This window comes from Octopus bimaculoides, chromosome 27, assembly GCF_046866305.1.
Source record: "Octopus bimaculoides isolate indiv1 chromosome 27, ASM4686630v1, whole genome shotgun sequence".
NCBI classification, from domain to species: Eukaryota; Metazoa; Mollusca; class Cephalopoda; order Octopoda; family Octopodidae; genus Octopus; species Octopus bimaculoides.
Window position 1 is genome coordinate 20,911,363 of NC_142954.1, and position 17,333 is coordinate 20,928,695.

The window sequence follows — 17,333 nt, forward strand, 5'->3', positions numbered from 1 at the left end:
AGTTTCAGAATATTTGGAAAGACTGTGGTAAAAAGAGTTGAATGCAAACACTCCTTGTCTTGAATACAATATTAAGAGGTCACAGATGTGTGATAAAAGGTTTCCAGACAATGGACATGAGTTAAAATAATAAAAGAAGAACAGTAATAAATGGGTGAAGAAAAAATATATAGTGCCTGTCTTTATTTGGCAAAAAAAAAATGCCCATCCGAAATACATTTTCCTTACAACTTTCCTTCTGGCACTTGTGCTGGTGGTACATGGATAACAACATTTGAGCGAGGGTGTTGCCAGTGCCACTAGACTGGCTCCTGTGCAGGTGACACATAAAAGCACCATTTGAGCATGGTTGTTGCCAGTACCGCCTGACTGGCCCTCTTGCCGGTGGCATGTAAAAGCACCCACTACACTCTCGGAGTGGTTGGCGTTAGGAAGGGCATCCAGCTGTAGAAACTCTGCCAGATCAGATTGGAGCCTGGCACAGCCATTTGACTCGCCAGTCCCCAGTCAAACCTTCCAACCCATGCCAGCATGGAAAGCGGATGTTAAACGATGGTAGTGATGATGATAATGATGATGATGATGATGTTGATATACCTTCATACATATATATTCTTTTATTTGTTTCACTCATTTGACTGCGGCCTTTAGTCACGCAAGTCAACCCCAGGATTTATTCTCTGTAAACCTAGTACTTATTCTATCGCTCAAAGTGATGCTCCAACAGGGCCGCAGTCTAATAACTGAAGCAAGTAAAAGATAAAAGAAGCTCCGTTCTGTTGTTAATACATGGATTAGTCTCCCTGATTGTTGTGGAAGGATTCCAAACCCACCCCCAAGTGACTAAATGTGGACTGTCTCGTTATAAAATAAAGAATTGTGAGCGATTGGCAGTTTGGGTTGGTAGCAGTTCACTGTGAACCATGGTTGAGAGCGTCGAGTCTTGTGTAATATCAATAGTAGTGCATTGTGTAAATACTTTCTTTCCCTGCTGATTTATTATATTATATAGCCAGCATACAAGGATGTAAAACTAATTATGATGGCTTCTTTTTTACCTCAAGTTCCCTATGTTTCTTTCTATGGTGTCAATTGGAAAGCTGGATGTCTTGGAAGTGGGGCTCAAATATGTGTGTGTGTGTGTGTGTGTATGTGTGTGTGTGTGATTGTGCATTGATGTCTGTATTTATTTCTCACCATTTGGCAACAGGTGTCAAGTAATTTACATCTTCACAACTTAGCAGTTTGGCAAAACAGTAACTAAGAAAATAAGTGGGATGTTTGAAATAACTTCTGAGCTCAATTTAATCAGCAAGACACTTCAGCCTGACCACACCCCCACTCACACACATACATAATCCAATGACTTAAACAAAAACAAGAATAGAAAAATATTACAAAAAATAGTTGGGTGTGAAAATTTTATTTGAATTAAACATCATAACTGAATTATATGTTAACATCACGAAATATATTTGGTTTAAATTGCAATTTATTCCTAAATTCCTTGCAGCAAAATCTCAAAGAAATTAAACTATATTTGTTAGTTGTCTGATAAAAGAATCATGCTTTGAATTCCAAAGTCTTAAATGTTTATATAAAACGATGGCGGTGCAGATATGACTGTGTGTCTAAGAAGCTTGCTTCACGATCATGTGGTTTCACTTCTGGTTCAATCCCACTTCACTGCACATTGGGCAACCATCTTCTACTATAGTCTCAGACGCATCAAACCTTTGTAAGTTGATTTGATACATGGGAAGTCATGTAGTTTCTCTTCAGTAAGAACCTTGCTCTGTTCCAGCCCTTTTCTCTCATACTTTACCCCTCTACTCTTTTGTCTCCTAGGATAAAGTTCCCCTTCCTACCTCAAGACTTGCAGTCTTGCAAGCTGCATAGGTGACCTCACCAGTGCTGATGGCATGTGAAAGGTACCCAGTACTCACTGGAATGTGGTTGGTATTAGGAAAAGTATCCAACCATAGAAACTATACCAAACAAACACTAAAGCACAATGCAGTCCTTAGACCCATCAGATCCTGTCAAATTATTCAACCCATGCCAGCATGGGACATGGACGTTAAATGATGATAATATAAGTGTGTAATATATCTATCTATATATATATAATAAAATATAGGATAAATTCTTTATAAGAATTTATCAAGTAGTCAGCGTGAAAAAACCTCATAATGAAAAAAATTCATCATTTTTTTCATAAATATATATAATTTATATATAAAGGGCATTAACTGTGTAGTAATGCCTCACACTTCGAGGGACTAAATAAGTCAAGTCCCTCGAAGCGTGAGGCATTACTACACAGTTAATGCCCTTTATATATAAATTATATATATATATATATATATATATATATATATATATATATATATATATAGAGAGAGAGAGAGAGAGAGAGAGAGAGAGAGAGATAGACACACATAAGTGGTGGTGCATGGTTTACTGGTAAAGGTGTTACACTCACAATCATAGTTTCAATTCATAGAACCAGGTGGCACAGTGTGTTCTTGAGCAAAATACTTTGTTTCTCCTTACTCTTTTGTCACTACAGCATTTCACATGTGGCACACTGTACATCCGTACAAGCAATGTCGATTTGATGAAGAGAATGAGTTGATATGCAACACAAACAAATCCTCTTTCCACGTTGTTCAGCAAGAAATTGTCAAACCCTCATCAGCCTTTCTCAACAGCAGAGTCCACCATTTTATATAATTTACACATTCCTTAAGTTTTCACCTAACTCTCAATAAATCTTTACTTATATTTTTACCTACATGTTAACTTTGCTGCTTTTTGTATTCTCCCTTTTCCTTCCTTTTTTTTTTTTTTCTTCATTTTCCTGATCACAGCATTCACCTCCTAAGACAAGCATCTTTCCATGGTACTAAATCTAAATTTCACAGCATAACGAACTTGTCTCAGAACCATTATATAGAACTCTCACCAAGTTTTACATTTTTCCCCTATTTTTTCCTTTCACCTTCTTTCCATGATGTTAAACAAAATGAAGGTTCCTTGTTAAACCAGCAATGAAATGTTTACTTACAACATGTCATGATTATAAATTATCCTTTTCATATTCAAGTACTTGTATGGTTCTACAAGATCAACAAGCTTGCTTATTTCCTTACTTCTAACCTTAAATACCAAACTTTACTTTACTTTTGCTCAAGTTCATTTTGGTCCATTTCTTTTTCGGTATTTCTGGGATATTTTTGCTGCCAAATGTCATGTATCAGGTGTAACTTCACATATTTGGCATCATTCTTTGGTTCATTTTTCTCTTCATATATAATACATTCTCCTTTATTCCCATCAAATAACCATTATAATTATTCCATTGTTCTAACATGTCTTCTGCTTTTATGATTTCCAATTCCATGAGTGCCAAGAAATATAACAAGGTGCTGGAAAGTTCCTGGCTTTAAAGGTATTGAGACGAGCCTGGCTGGAGGCCCAACCTTCCGAGTTCTTTTACAAGGCTTAGAAACTATATATATATACATATATATATTTATTTAGATAAATAGATAAATGAGTGTGTGTGTGTGTGTGTGTGTGCACGGTTGAGCTGGTGTTTGTCTCCCACCACCACTTGACAACCACCAGCATTGGTTTGTTTGCATTCCCATTAACCTAGTGGTTCATCAAAAAGCGATCTGTATAATAATAAATACCAAACTGAAACGTGAAATGAGACTTCTTAAGTTCTGACATCAAATTCTTTTGACAAACAAATCTCTTCAAAGCAATGCTCCAGTATGGCTGCAGTCAAAAGATTGAATCAAATCAAAAATAAAAGATAAATACTGGGGGTGGGGGGTTGATGTCACACTCCAGCATGATCACATGCCAATCTCTGTCTAAATACTAACTTGTATTTTTAGTTTCTTCAATAACGAATTAGCCTGTCTGTGAGCCAATAGATTTAAACCCAGCCTTTCTATCATAATGTATTGAGCTTTAAAGATCAAAAGAACAAGTTTTTTATTAATATTCCTTCATTTAGTTATTCTTTCATTCTTTCTTCCATTTTGTTTTTTTGTTTTTTTTTCAAATCACATCCAAATGGGGGCACCACTCTCAATGGTCTTCAGTCAACTGTGTTGGCCTTCATTACTTTGTCTGTCGGCTTATTTTATCGACTGCAGGGGAGGATGATGGTCGAAAGCTAACCAGGCATAAGGGACAGCTACTGATATCGCACTTATTATTTGGTCAACCATTAAAGAATTCTTTTCTGCCATTGATCACCGATTCACGCTCACACACACACACACACACACACACACACACACGTGTGTGTGCACATTCTCATACATGTGTGTGCATGCTCACATAAATATCAAGAGATGCTGCAAAAATTTTCCAGTCCCCCATGGCAGCAGAAAAATAATATCTTGCTTTTTTTTTTATATATATAGTTTATATTTTATTTTATTTTTGTACTTTAATGCTTCAGCACATTTTCCATTTCGCTTGCACTGCTGCCCTTTGCTGTTTAACCCTTTTGATAGCAACCTGTCCTTGACTGCCTTTGATTCAATGCCACAAATTTCCTGCTTTGGAATGATCTAAATTAAAATCACCCATCAAAATTTCATGTTAATTTATGTTCTAAATACCATATTAATAATGACAAAGTTATTCCACTAAATTCTTTGTTATTTTAAATATTAATTGAAACAAATGCAGTGTTTCCCAAGAGAAATGTTAATAAAAGTTCTAATGTGATCTGACTTGAAACCTTCCCGCAAAATTTAATGTCAATTTATGTTCCAAATATCAGACTCATTTCAAATTTTGGCACAAGGTCAACTAGTTCATGCCAGGGATAAGTGAATTACCTTAACCCCAGTCCTTGATTGATTCTTATATTATTAACCAAAAAGGAAGAAAGACAAAGTCAACCTCTGCAGGAGTGGCTATGTGGTAAGTAGCTTGCTTACCAACCACATGGTTCTGGGTTCATTCCCACTGCATGGCACCTTGGGCAAGTGTCTTCTACTATAGTCTTGGGCCGACCAAAGCCTTGTGAGTGGATTTGGTAGATGGAAAACATATATATGTATGTGTGTGTATATGTTTGTGTGTCTGTGTTTGTCCCCCTAACATCGCTTCACAACCAATGCTGGTGTGTTTACGTCCCCGTAACTTAGCGGTTCGGCAAAAGAGACCGATAGAATAAGTACTAGGCTTCCAAAGAATAAGTCCTGGGTCAATTTCCTCGACTAAAGGTGGTGCTCCAGCATGGCCACAGTCAAATGACTGAAACAAGTAAAAGAGTAAAAAGAGAGTAATAGATAGATAGATAGAGTGACAGAGATATCACACACGTTTCTTTAAGTTTCCCTCTACCAAACCCAGTCACAAGGTTCTGGTCTGCCTGAGGCTATAATACAAGACATTTGCCCTGGTTACCATGCAGTGGGACTGAACCTGGGACCATGTGATTGGGGAGCAAGCTTCTAACCACGCAACCATGCCTACTTGGATAAATTTAACAAAATAATATCATTGCACAAATTTCAGACACAATTACCAATAACTTTATCTTTGAGAATTCTTTGATGTTCGGAATTGGTTCTTTGTCTTATAAATTGGAAACAACAGTATTTTGATACTATGACATCGGGGAGGGGGGGTCATTTGTTTTTTGTTTCTTTTTTCTTATCCATTCTTGTTGGTGTTAGTGGTGGTGTGGTGGAGGTGGTAGTGTCGTTGTTGTTGTTGTTGTTGGTGGTGGTGGTGGCGGTGGCGGTGGCAGTGGTGGTGGCGGCGGTGGTGGCGGTGGCGTTGGTGGCGGCGGCGGTGGTGGTGGCAGCAGTGGTTTTAGAGGAGGAGGAGGGGAGAAGAAGGAGGAGGAGGAGGAGGGGAGAAGAAGGAGGAGGGGAGAAGAAGGAGGAGAAGAGGAGGAGGAGGAGGGGAGAAGAATCGGAAGATGAGGAGGAGGAGGAGGAGGAGTCAGACATTAATCAACCCTGACCAAATAGACCTTCGATCAAAGCCATCTTCAGTCATTTCCATCCTATCTTTTATTCCAGACGTTGCCTATCTAAGACTACATTATCTAATGTGTCCTGTTTTTTTTTGATGGGGAGAGAATCTTTTATCAGTTTGTTCTTTGTTTTGTTTTTGTTTTTCAAAACGGTAAAATGTGATCTGATAGATTTGGTTGCTATTTCCAGCTGGTTCCAACGCAGTGTCCCTTTTTAATATAGAAAGATATAAGAAGTTCAAAGATAAGGGCACATTCTTGATGCAGATGGTGTTCATCTTAGACAGGTTGACATTGTAGGAAAGGACAAGGGTAAGGAAGCAATTCTAGAAAATTGCCATTCCTTGGAAGACTGGTCTGTGAATAATGGTTTGTTATTCAACTACAGGAGCAAGGTCATCAGCATAGAAGAGCTCCTGGGGGCAGCCTGTCTTGAATTCCTCTGTTACTTCCCAATGCAGGGAAGGTTCCAAGTGTGGTGTAGTATAAGTAATGACACAAATGGGCTGAGATTCACTACAGGTCTTTCAAGCATTCTTTTTATTAATGAACCAGTCAATTTGTTGTTGTTGGCACTCCGTCGCTTACGACGTCGAGGGTTCCAGTCGATCCGATCAACGGAACAGCCTGCTCGTGAAATTAACGTGCAAGTGGCTGAGCACTCCACAGACACGTGTACCCTTAACGTAGTTCTCGGGGATATTCAGCGTGACACAGTGTGACAAGGCTGACCCTTTGAATTACAGGCACAACAGAAACAGGAAGAAAGAGTGAGAGAAAGTTGTGGTGAAAGAGTACAGCGGGGTTCGCCACCATCCCCTGCCGGAGCCTCGTGGAGCTTTAGGTGTTTTCGCTCAATAAACACTCACAATGCCTGGTCTGGGAATCGAAACTGCGATCCTATGACCGTGAGTCCGCTGCCCTAACTACTGGGCCATTGCGCCTCCACACAAGTCAATTACATCATATAAAAAAAAAACGTTTTCTTCAGGTGAACTGAAATTGGAATAAAATGTAACATTTAGGATTTTTCTCGCAAGGAGTATAGAACGCTTATTGGTCCTCTCATCTTGGTGCTGATGTGTGCCAGGTTACTTGTTGGGTCTCCCGTGAGTGGTGTTGGTAACATGGAATCCAATACAACATGTTGCGTGGTTAGGTCGTCAGTGGCTAAAGTGGCGCCCTCAACAGGTGCAGGTTGATTGTATGGTAAGAAGCTTGCTTCCCAACCACGTGGTCCTGGGTTCAAACCTACTGAATGATACCATGGGCAAGTATCCTCTAGTATGTCCTGAGGCCAACCAAAGTTTTGTGAGTGGATTTGGTAGATGTGTGTGTGTGTGTGTGTGTTTGTCATTGTGTGTGTGTGTGTGTGTGTGTGTGTGTGTATGTGTGTATGTATATATTGGTTTGTGTTTGTCTTTGTGTAAGTACTTACCTCCTTTCCCTGCTTCACAACTGGTGTTGGTGTTTTCATCACCGTAACTTAGTGGTTCAGCAATAGAGACCCTGGAAGGGTCGTGGGGGTACAATCCTCAGGCACCTCTTCTATAGGGTCCTCTCAGAAGCAGCCATCATTATTCTTTCCTCTGAGATTCCCACGCTTGACCAAATGACACCATGAATATTATTCATCTGACATAAGTATATTCATTAAAATCTTGAAATTGTTAAAATGTTAAATTAAGATTTCTTTCTCCTAAATTAATTTTATTCTTTCTCTTCTTTAAATATTCTTCATGTACTTATATATTCTCTTAACATTATCAGCTCCTGCCAAAACACAAGTTTCCCATAGGGCACCAAAGATGGGTAAGTCTAAAATACAAACAACAGGCACGTCCCTAATCTGTTTCCCTCCCATTAACTTTCGTAATCAATCTTTACCTACTTCAGACCTGCTTGGACATCTAGGCTTTTAAAAACTATATTAGAGCACTTATGGGATCCATACAGATTCACACAAGATAGGTCACCGTGTTATGCATGTTTCATAAAAGGTTCTCCATATTGATATGAAAGTCTACATTTATAGCTGCGTAGAGACCCATACAACCCATATCAACAAAGGAAATATAGACCTTAAAACAAATGAATGAATGAAAACCTGCAAAAACACTTGCACAGTGTTGCTGTTTATCTCTTGTACGCTTGCGTGGTGTAAATAGCATTGCTTACCTTCACTCCCTGTTATAAACATAGAAGTGTAGGGTGTGATTTCATTATTGTGAACACTATAGCACATATATAACACAACAACCTCCCCTTGTGGTGTGAAAGTATTTGAAAGTCACATTTTTAACAAACACACAGAGCATCATTTAAAAAGCACTGGTGATGGTGTCACATAAAAAGCACTGGAAATGGTGTCACATAAAAAGCACTGGCAATGGTGTCACATAAAAATCATTGGTGATGGTGCCACATAAAAATCATTGGTGATGGTGCCACATAAAAATCATTGGTGATGGTGCCACATAAAAAGCACTGGTGAGGGTGCCACATAAAAAGCACTGGTGTTGGTGCCACATAAAAAGCACTGGTGTTGGTGCCACATAAAAAGCAGTGCTGATGGTGTCACATAAAAATCATTGGTGATGGTGCCACTTAAAAATCATTGGTGATGGTGCCACATAAAAAGCACTGGTGCTGGTGCCACTTAAAATGCACTGGTGATGGTTCCACATAAAAAAAAAACTGGCGTTGGTGCCACATAAAAAGCACTTGTGTTGGTACCTCTTAAAATGTACCCAGTACACTCTGTTGAGTGGTTGATGTTAGGAAGTTCATCCAGCTGTAGAAACCATATCAAAACAGACCATGGGACCTGGTGTGGCCGCCTGACCTCAACAGTTATTGTCATGCCAGTGTGGAAAACAGACTTTAAATGATGATGATGATGATGAATACCCTCTTCTTTTGTGGATTGCCAGTCATAGATGTATAAAAGCAAATAATATTTTTACAGTTATAATATTCCAGTCTAATTAACCTCATCTGGGAGTTGATATATTTTGGCACAGCTCTTTTGGCCCGTTTGGTGTCACTGATTCACATTTTGAGCTCAAATTCCACCAAAGCTGACTTTACCCACCATCCCTTTGAGGTCGATAATAAAATAAGTACCAGTTGGATACTGGGGTCAATGTAACCGACTTCCCCTTCCCCTAAAGTTGCTAGCCTTGTGCAAAAATTTGAATCTAAAATTATCTCTGGCATTACATTTCGATTGTCATCAGGTGTCTGGTTCCTGGATGTCATTATAGAAGAATCAGATTGGCTAAATGGTTAAGCAATTTGCTTTGCAATCATGAATTCTGAGGTTCAATTTCACTGCTTCATATTTTTGGCAATTTTTTTTTTTTTTTTTGTAGTACAGCTAAAGTCAATCCAAACCTTATAAAGGAAATTTTGAGGAATCCCTTTGGTTAGAGTGCATCAGCAATTCAAAAATTCACCCTTCACATTCACACACACACACAGAGGAATGTATATGTATACATATATGTTTGTATGCATGTATGTATGCTGTTTTTAACTGTTTAAATTCTTCCTCTGAAAAAGGAGCGGGTCTCTAACAAAAGTACAAAGCTCCATCATAGGAATGTAGACAACAAAAAACAATGTCATGTTTTAAACTTGTAAAAGTCTTGCATATTTTTATCCCAAAGTAAAACCTACCCAATGAAACCTCTTCTTGACAATGCCCCAGCATGGCCGTGGTTTTGTGACAGAAACCATCAAAAGACTTTAAAATGTCTGTTACATTGATTTCAGTCTTGACAGTCTCTGATAATTATTGAATTTATGTTAATTTCATCTCCCGAACTAATTGTTTTAATTCATTAAACATTGGATTAATTAAAATTAATCAATAGCTGCCAAGTCAGCAGTTCCCTGTTAACTAATTAAAAAAACCTGAAAGTATCGAAAACGACAGAATGTAATTTGATTAAAATTTAGAAGAAAAATAGTGTCGGGGTTACGTGATAGTGTGTGTGTGTGGGGGGGGGGGGGTGAATTTGTGTATGTTTCTGTAAGTGTCAGTTTGTGTGTGTTTATGTGTCAGTTTGTGTGTGTCTATATGCATGAGTGTGCGTGTGTGCTTATGAGTGCGTGTATGTGTCAATTTGAATGTGTTTGTACATGTGTGTGTGTGTCTGCCTGTCTGTCCGTCTGTGTACGTGTGTGTTTGTGCATGTGTGTTTGTGCATGTGTGTCAGTTTGTGTGGTTGGATGTATGAATGTGCGTGTGTATGAATGTGTGTGTGTGTGTGATTTTGTGAGTCAATTTATGTGTGCATGTGTGTGTGTTGATTTTTGTGTGGTTGTGCATGTGTGTGTAAGTGTGTGTCAGTGTGTGTGTTTTTGTGTGTAAGTGCATGTGTCAGTTTAAGTGTGTTTGTGAGTGTGTGTGTGTGTTTGTATGTCTGAGTTTGTGCTAATGCATGAATGCGTGTATGTGTGTGTGTGTGTGTGTGTGTGTGTGTGAGTGAGTTTCACTGTGTGTGTTTGTATGTCTTATCACTGTATGTCTGTTTGTGTATATGTGTGTGTATCAATTTGTGTGTGTTTCTGTGTATGTTGATACCAATTATGTATACTTATGAGAATGTGTATGTGTGTGTGTGTGTGTGTGTGTGTATGTGTGTGTGTGTGTGTGTGTGTGTGTGTGTGTTAATTTGTTTAGTGTAAAATGCTGTGACAAAGCCAAATATTGGATTTTATAATTGAAACATGTGTGCACTTGGCACATAAACACTTGGGACTTTTTTGTCTGTCTGTCTGTCTCTCTGTCTGTCTGTCTGTCGTGTGTGTGTATCAGTCTATTTAATTCAGTGTGTCTTTCTATATCTCTCTCTTTCTCTGTCAGTCTATCTATCTATCTATCAATCTGTGTTAATCCCTCTATCTCTCTCCCTCCTTCTCTCTGTCTGTCTATCTTTCTATCTATCTGTCTGCCTGTCTCTCTCTGCCTACCTACCTACCTACCTTCCTACCTACCTATCTATCTGTCTGTCTGACTGTCTGTCTGTTTGTCTGCCTGTCTGTCTGTCTGTCTGTTTGTCTGCCTGTCTGTCTCTCTCTCTCTCTCTCTCTCTCTCTATCAATCTATCTATCTATCTATCTATGTATCTATCAATCTATCTCTCTGTCTGTCTGTCTGTCTCTCTCTCTCTCTCTCTCTCTATCTATCTATATATCTATCTATCTATCTATCTATCTATCTATCTATCTATCTATCAATCTATCTCTCTTTCTGTCTGTCTGTCTCTCTCTCTCTATATCTATCTATCTATCTATCTATCTTATCTATCTATCTGTTTATCTATATATCTGTCTATCTACCTACCTGCCTACCTGTCTGCATTTCTATTCTTTTGCCTACCTGTCCAGACATGATGAAGTATTACCTTATTTGAAAACAGGAAGGGCATCTGGCCATTGAAGCACCTGCCTCAGTAAACTTGGTCCAGCCCATGCAAGCATGGAAAAGTGGAGTAGACTTTAAAATGACGGCAATGATGATGATGATGATGATGATAATTATCCTTTAGAGTGCCGTTATGACATTTAATGAGATGGTAACTCCACCATGGTAACCATGTTTATCCATTTATCCTGTTTCTCTTCCTCCTCTTTCAATAAAGATCATGGATGTTGTGTCCTCAGGCACTTCCTCTATGGGGCCCTATCAGAAGCAACCCTCATTATACTTTCTGGCTTGATTCCAAAGTATGACCAGTTGTGACTATGGATATTGTCCTATCATCTCATTCTGGGTTTCCTTCCATTGGCTCAGCTTGCAAAATCTGATATGCATATAAATGTTTATCAATTCTTCTACCATTTATGCCCACTATTTCCTGGAAAAGTTGTGGGTGTAGAGTCCTCAGACACCTCCTCCATAGGGTCCTATCAAAAGCAGCCATCATTACTGGATTCCTAAGCTTGACCAATTGAGACTATGGTTATAACCCAACCATCTCATTTTTGGTTTCCCCTTCTAAGTCTCCTGCCAGTTGGCTCAGCTTGAAGAATCTATCTTCTGATTCTTTCCTATGATATTCTATCCACAAGTCATTACCATTTTCTAATAAGCAATATTTAATTAAATTTAATGACAGGAGTACTTAATGAAATTAATAAAGAGCAATAAATTTTCTGTTATCATCACCACCATCATCATTATCATTTAACGTCCATTTTTCCTGCTGGCATGAGTTCGATGGTTCAGCAGAAGCTGGCAAACCAGAGGACTGTACCAAGCACCAGTCGTCTGTTTTAGCATGTTTTTTTCTTTAGACATTGTGCCGGTGGCACATGTAAAGACATTCGAGTGAGATCGTTGCCAGTGGCGCTGGACTGGCTCCTATGCAGGCACGAAACTCGGCTTGTGAAGACCTGTTGGGGCAAGCAAAAGCGAAATTGTGATGGCATCAGTCACCAGCATCGCCTTCCTGGCACTTGTGCCAGTGGCATGTGTAAAAACATTCGAGCGAGATCGTTGCCAGTGCAGTGGAACTGGCTCCTGTGCAGGTGGCACGTAAAATACACCATTTTGAGCATGGCCGTTGCCAGTATCTGCCTGACTGGCATTCATGCCGGTGGCACATAAAAGCACCCATTACACTCTCGGAGTGGTTGGCGTTAGGAAGGGCATCCAGCTGTAGAAACTCTACCAAATCAGATTGGAGCCTGGTGTAGCCATCCGGTTTCACCAGTCCTCAGTCAAATCGTCCAACCCATGCTAGCATGGAAAGCAGACATTAAGCGATGATGATGATGATGGCTGGATGCCATTCATAATGCCAACCATGTTACAGTGTACTAAGGACTTTTATATAGTACTGGCATTAGTGCTTTTTACATGACACCGGCACGAGTGCTTGTTACATTATGCTGTTGGCGCAGGTACTTTTACGTAGCACCAACACAGGTGTTTTGTACCTGACACTAGCATGGGTGCTTTTACAGAACGCTGGCACAGGTGCCTTTTACATGGTGCCCACATGGGTGCTTTTACATGATGCAAACATAATCATACTTCCATACTCAAAATCCTTTCAGATGCTTATCAACCCTCTGGATAGCTACACAGACTCCCTACCACCACCACCACTACCACCACCCCAAGAGTCAGTAACAACCACATTGTCAAAACATGGATTACATTAATGCCACTATTTATCTTCTAAGTGTGGAGGCGCAATGGCCCAGTGGTTAGGGCAGCGGACTCGCGGTCATAGGATCGCGGTTTCGATTCCCAGACCAGGCGTTGTGAGTATTTATTGAGCGAAAACACCTAAAAGCTCCACGAGGCTCCGGCGGGGGATGGTGGCGAACCCTGCTGTACTCTTTCACCACAACTTTCTCTCACTCTTTCTTCCTGTTTCTGTTGTACCTGTAATTCAAAGGGCCAGCCTTATCACACTGTGTCACGCTGAATATCCCCGAGAACTACGTTAAGGGTACACGTGTCTGTGGAGTGCTCAGCCACTTGCACGTTAATTTCATGAGCAGGCTGTTCCGTTGATCGGATCAACTGGAACCCTCGACGTCGTAAGCGACGGAGTGCCAACAACTTATCTTCTAAGTAGACTGTTAGAAAAGAAATTTTGTTATGGAGATTTAAGTGAGATATGACTACTGTTTCTAGCAGAGTGATTAGCCATGTAGAGGTTCCATAGAGTTAGTTATCTGAATTTCTATTGTGTTTCGGTAAACTACAAACCACAAGGGAAAGGAAGAAGAAAAGAAAAAAAAACAATATGCAGATTAATTGCTTTTTCTTTGTTGTGTTGTGTGTGTGTGTGTGTGTGATAAAAATTGACCTGTATTGATTAGAAGAAGCTTTTTAAAATCCCCTTCTAATTATAATTCTAACACCAACCCACCTGGGATGTGTGGCTATATTAAAATGTTTAGATCTAAATTAAAATCTTCATCAAAAAAATCTAATTACGTGACTGACAATGTTTCAGTTCATCAATACTGAGTTGGAGCTCGGATGTGAATATTCAACCTGCTAAAGATAACAGCCAAATCACCTCAAATCACTCTGCACTTTCTTTGGTCTATGTTCATTTTTCTATGTTACCATGGTTTTGGACAGGGCAGGGGGAATTATTGAGGTAGGATGCTCTTCCTGTCAGCAACTCTTATCTGGTTCTTTGTTTCTTTTGGCGGGGGTGTTTGTGGCAAAGAAGAAATGATGCATTGAAAATTAAATGGAATGGTCATAGCTGGAACGCCTTTGATCATGGAATGTTATTGACCAAAATGTCATAACACGGAAGTACCATTTGACCGAAGTATCATTTCACGAAAGTTGTTAGACCAAGAAGTCTTTAGACCAAAGTGTTGTTAAGACCGAAGTGCTGTTAGACTGAAATATTTTACATCAAGGAGTTGTTAGACTAAAGTGTGAAGACCAGCCTAACCAAAATGTTTAAGACCAACCTACCATTAGACAACTTGTTGTTTGACAAAAGTGTTTTAGACCAACCTACCATAAGACCAAAGACTTGTTAGACCAAAATGTTTATGATCAACCAACCATTAAACAAATTGTTGTTAGACCAAAGTGTTGTTAGACTAAGGTGTCTTTAGACCAAGGTGTTGTAAGACCAACATGCTGTTAGACCAAAGAGTTTTTAGACTGAAGTCCCATTAGACCAATGTGTCATCAGAATGAAATATTAGAGTTACATGTTTTACACCAGTGTTGTTAAATAGTAGCATTTAGTTAGACCAAACTGCCATGAGACCAAAGTCATTAGAGCAATGCATCAGACTGAAGCAGCATTAGATGAAGTGTTTTAGACCAAAATGTCATTAGACCAAAAAATCAATAGACCAAAGTGCTATTAAACAAATGTATCGTTGGATTAAAGTGTTTAGAATCAACCTGTCATTTAACCAAATTATCGTTAGACCAAAGTTCTTAAGACCAACTTATCATTAGACTAAAGAATTGTTAGACCAAAGTGAAAATAAACCACATTGTCATTAGATGAAGTTGACATTAGTCTGAGATTATCATTAGAGAGATGTGCTGTTAGACCAAATAATTATTAGACCAAAGTGTCACTAGATAGACTGAGTGTTTTAAACCAAAGAGATATGAGACCAAAATATTGTAAGACCAAATAGTTTTGGTCCCAGGTATAAACTAAACCAAACTGATGAACCGTATCTTATTTCTAACCACTAATATTTCTTATTGTTTTTCTCATTTTCAGATGGTCCACATTTTGTGAAATACCCTGTAGATACAGTGTCTCAGATAGGAGAACCTGTAACGTTTTCATGTGACACAGATGATGATCCAAAACCACATATTTATTGGACATTCAATGTAAGTTTGGATTATTATTATTATTATTATTATTATTATTATTATTATTATTATTATTATCACTGAGTGAGAGAGCAGTGCATGCCATCAAAGCGACACCAGGGTACAAATATTCAAAACCCAATATACCCGTCATGATTACCTGTCTGGTAAAGGTACACCAGGCACATACATTGCAACCACATGTGCCCAATATGGTGATCTCATATCAAGATAAACAGTACATGAACATGCATGTGGGGCCCAGTTAGAATTTTCTTTAAGTCAAGTAGCCCATCCTGCTCAAAAGGTCCCTCAATAAGGGATGTTTAAGGATGTTGAACAAAACACCCATGTTTCCAGAGGAGAATTATTCAAACCCCAAAGAACCCCACTCAACACATGGCTATGATTCTCCCCCACTACTTCTGCTCATGATCAGAGATGCACATAATCGTTAGTCACCAAGGGACATGCTCAACTGGTTAAGGTCAAACAACTGACAAGTAAATCTGTGGTATTGAGCAGAATATTTGCTGTAGCCCATCATTTTATAACAAGACAAAACATGTACATGATAACACTTCCAATCAGTTAAGATCAGAAGCCATAGGAGATGGTCCTGGTACTGCATCAGGGCACTTATTATCATCATTGTTATCATTATTATTATCATTATTATTATTATTATTATTATTATTATTATTATTATTATTATTGAGTGAGAGAGCAGCGCATGCCATCAAAGTGACACTGGGGTAAAATATACGAAGCCCAATATACCCATCATGACTACCCGTCTGATAAGGGTACACCAGGCACATGCATCACAACCATATGTGCGTGACATGGTGATCTCATATCAAGATAAACAGCGCATGACCTTGCGGGTGGGGCCCAGTTAGAATTTTCTTCAAGTTGAGTAGCCCATCCCGCTCAAAAAGTCCCTGGATAAGGTTTGGTTAAGGATGTTCAGCAAAACACCCAGGTTTCCAAAGGTGAATTATTCAAACCCCAAAGAATTCTAACAATTCTACCAGCTCGCTGCCCTTCAGTTTCCTTCAGTTTCTGTCCTTCTTTCAGTTTCTGTCTACCAAATCCACTCACAAGGCTTTGGTTGGACCTGAGGCTGTAGTAGAAGTCACTTGCCCAAGGTGCTATGCAGTAGGACTGAACCCTGAACCATGTGGTTGGGAAGCAAACTTTTTACCACACAACCACGCCTTGTTCATTTATTTAAATCATCTCTGCCTCTTGAGGATGACCTCATTTGTTTACTACTCCGACATATTGATGTTTTTCAATATCTTTCTCCCCATAAACACATTTAAATACAGAGCAATTAAAATGGCAAAATAATAAAGTTAGCCATGTTGGGATATCAACTTAAGATATATCATAAATACAGAGAGGGTCTTTATTTTTGTTTTGCTTTTTGTTTTTGACAGTTCCAATGATTTTGCCAAACTACATCCATTTCATAGTTTAAAATTATAAAAACATATGCAAAACAAAATTATAATTCAATTCATATTATTTCCAGAACACTGTTTCTTTTCCCCCAACTGTAAATATATCCAAAGATGGACGCAAACTCTACATTAAATCGATGTCATGGAAAGAGATAGGAAAATACATGTGCTTTGCTGAAAATTTACAGGCTGTGAGAAACAAAACAGCTCATTTATATTTAAGAGGTAAGTTACCATTCCAGTGACTTGTGTTTCCAATAAGAGTTAGTGAACGAAACCATTTATAAGCCATGCATGACTAAACACTGGCTGACTTGAAACAACCAAGAAATATTCTCAATAGGAATGGCTTCTTTGTTTCTTTTTTTTTGTGTGTGTGTATGTGTCTATTTTACTTGTTTTAGTTATTGAATAGTGGCCATGCTGGGGCATTTCCTTGAAATATTTTAGTAGAACAAGTTTGATACTTGTTTAATTGGTTCTTTTGGTTGAACTGCTT

The 17,333-nt window shown here is 38.9% G+C and overlaps 1 protein-coding gene across 10 annotated transcripts in view; it reads left to right on the forward strand.

The window, feature by feature from the left end:
* Nucleotides 1–17,333, forward strand: part of LOC106867625 (contactin-3) — a 629,470-nt gene that overhangs the window by 370,368 nt on the left and 241,769 nt on the right. For 6 of the 10 annotated variants that reach the window (XR_016238615.1, XR_016238614.1, XR_016238617.1 and 3 more), the window contains exons 9-11: nucleotides 7,793–7,834; nucleotides 15,268–15,383; nucleotides 16,906–17,059. Coding sequence is in view for 4 of the 10 variants with exons in the window: in XM_089343329.1 (XP_089199455.1) it covers nucleotides 7,793–7,834; nucleotides 15,268–15,383; nucleotides 16,906–17,059 (312 nt within the window). In the remaining 6 variants the exon portion in view is untranslated. The remainder of the gene's footprint in view (nucleotides 1–7,792; nucleotides 7,835–15,267; nucleotides 15,384–16,905; nucleotides 17,060–17,333) is intronic. The other 4 variants (XR_016238619.1, XR_016238618.1, XM_089343330.1 and 1 more) reach the window with 1 other exon arrangement.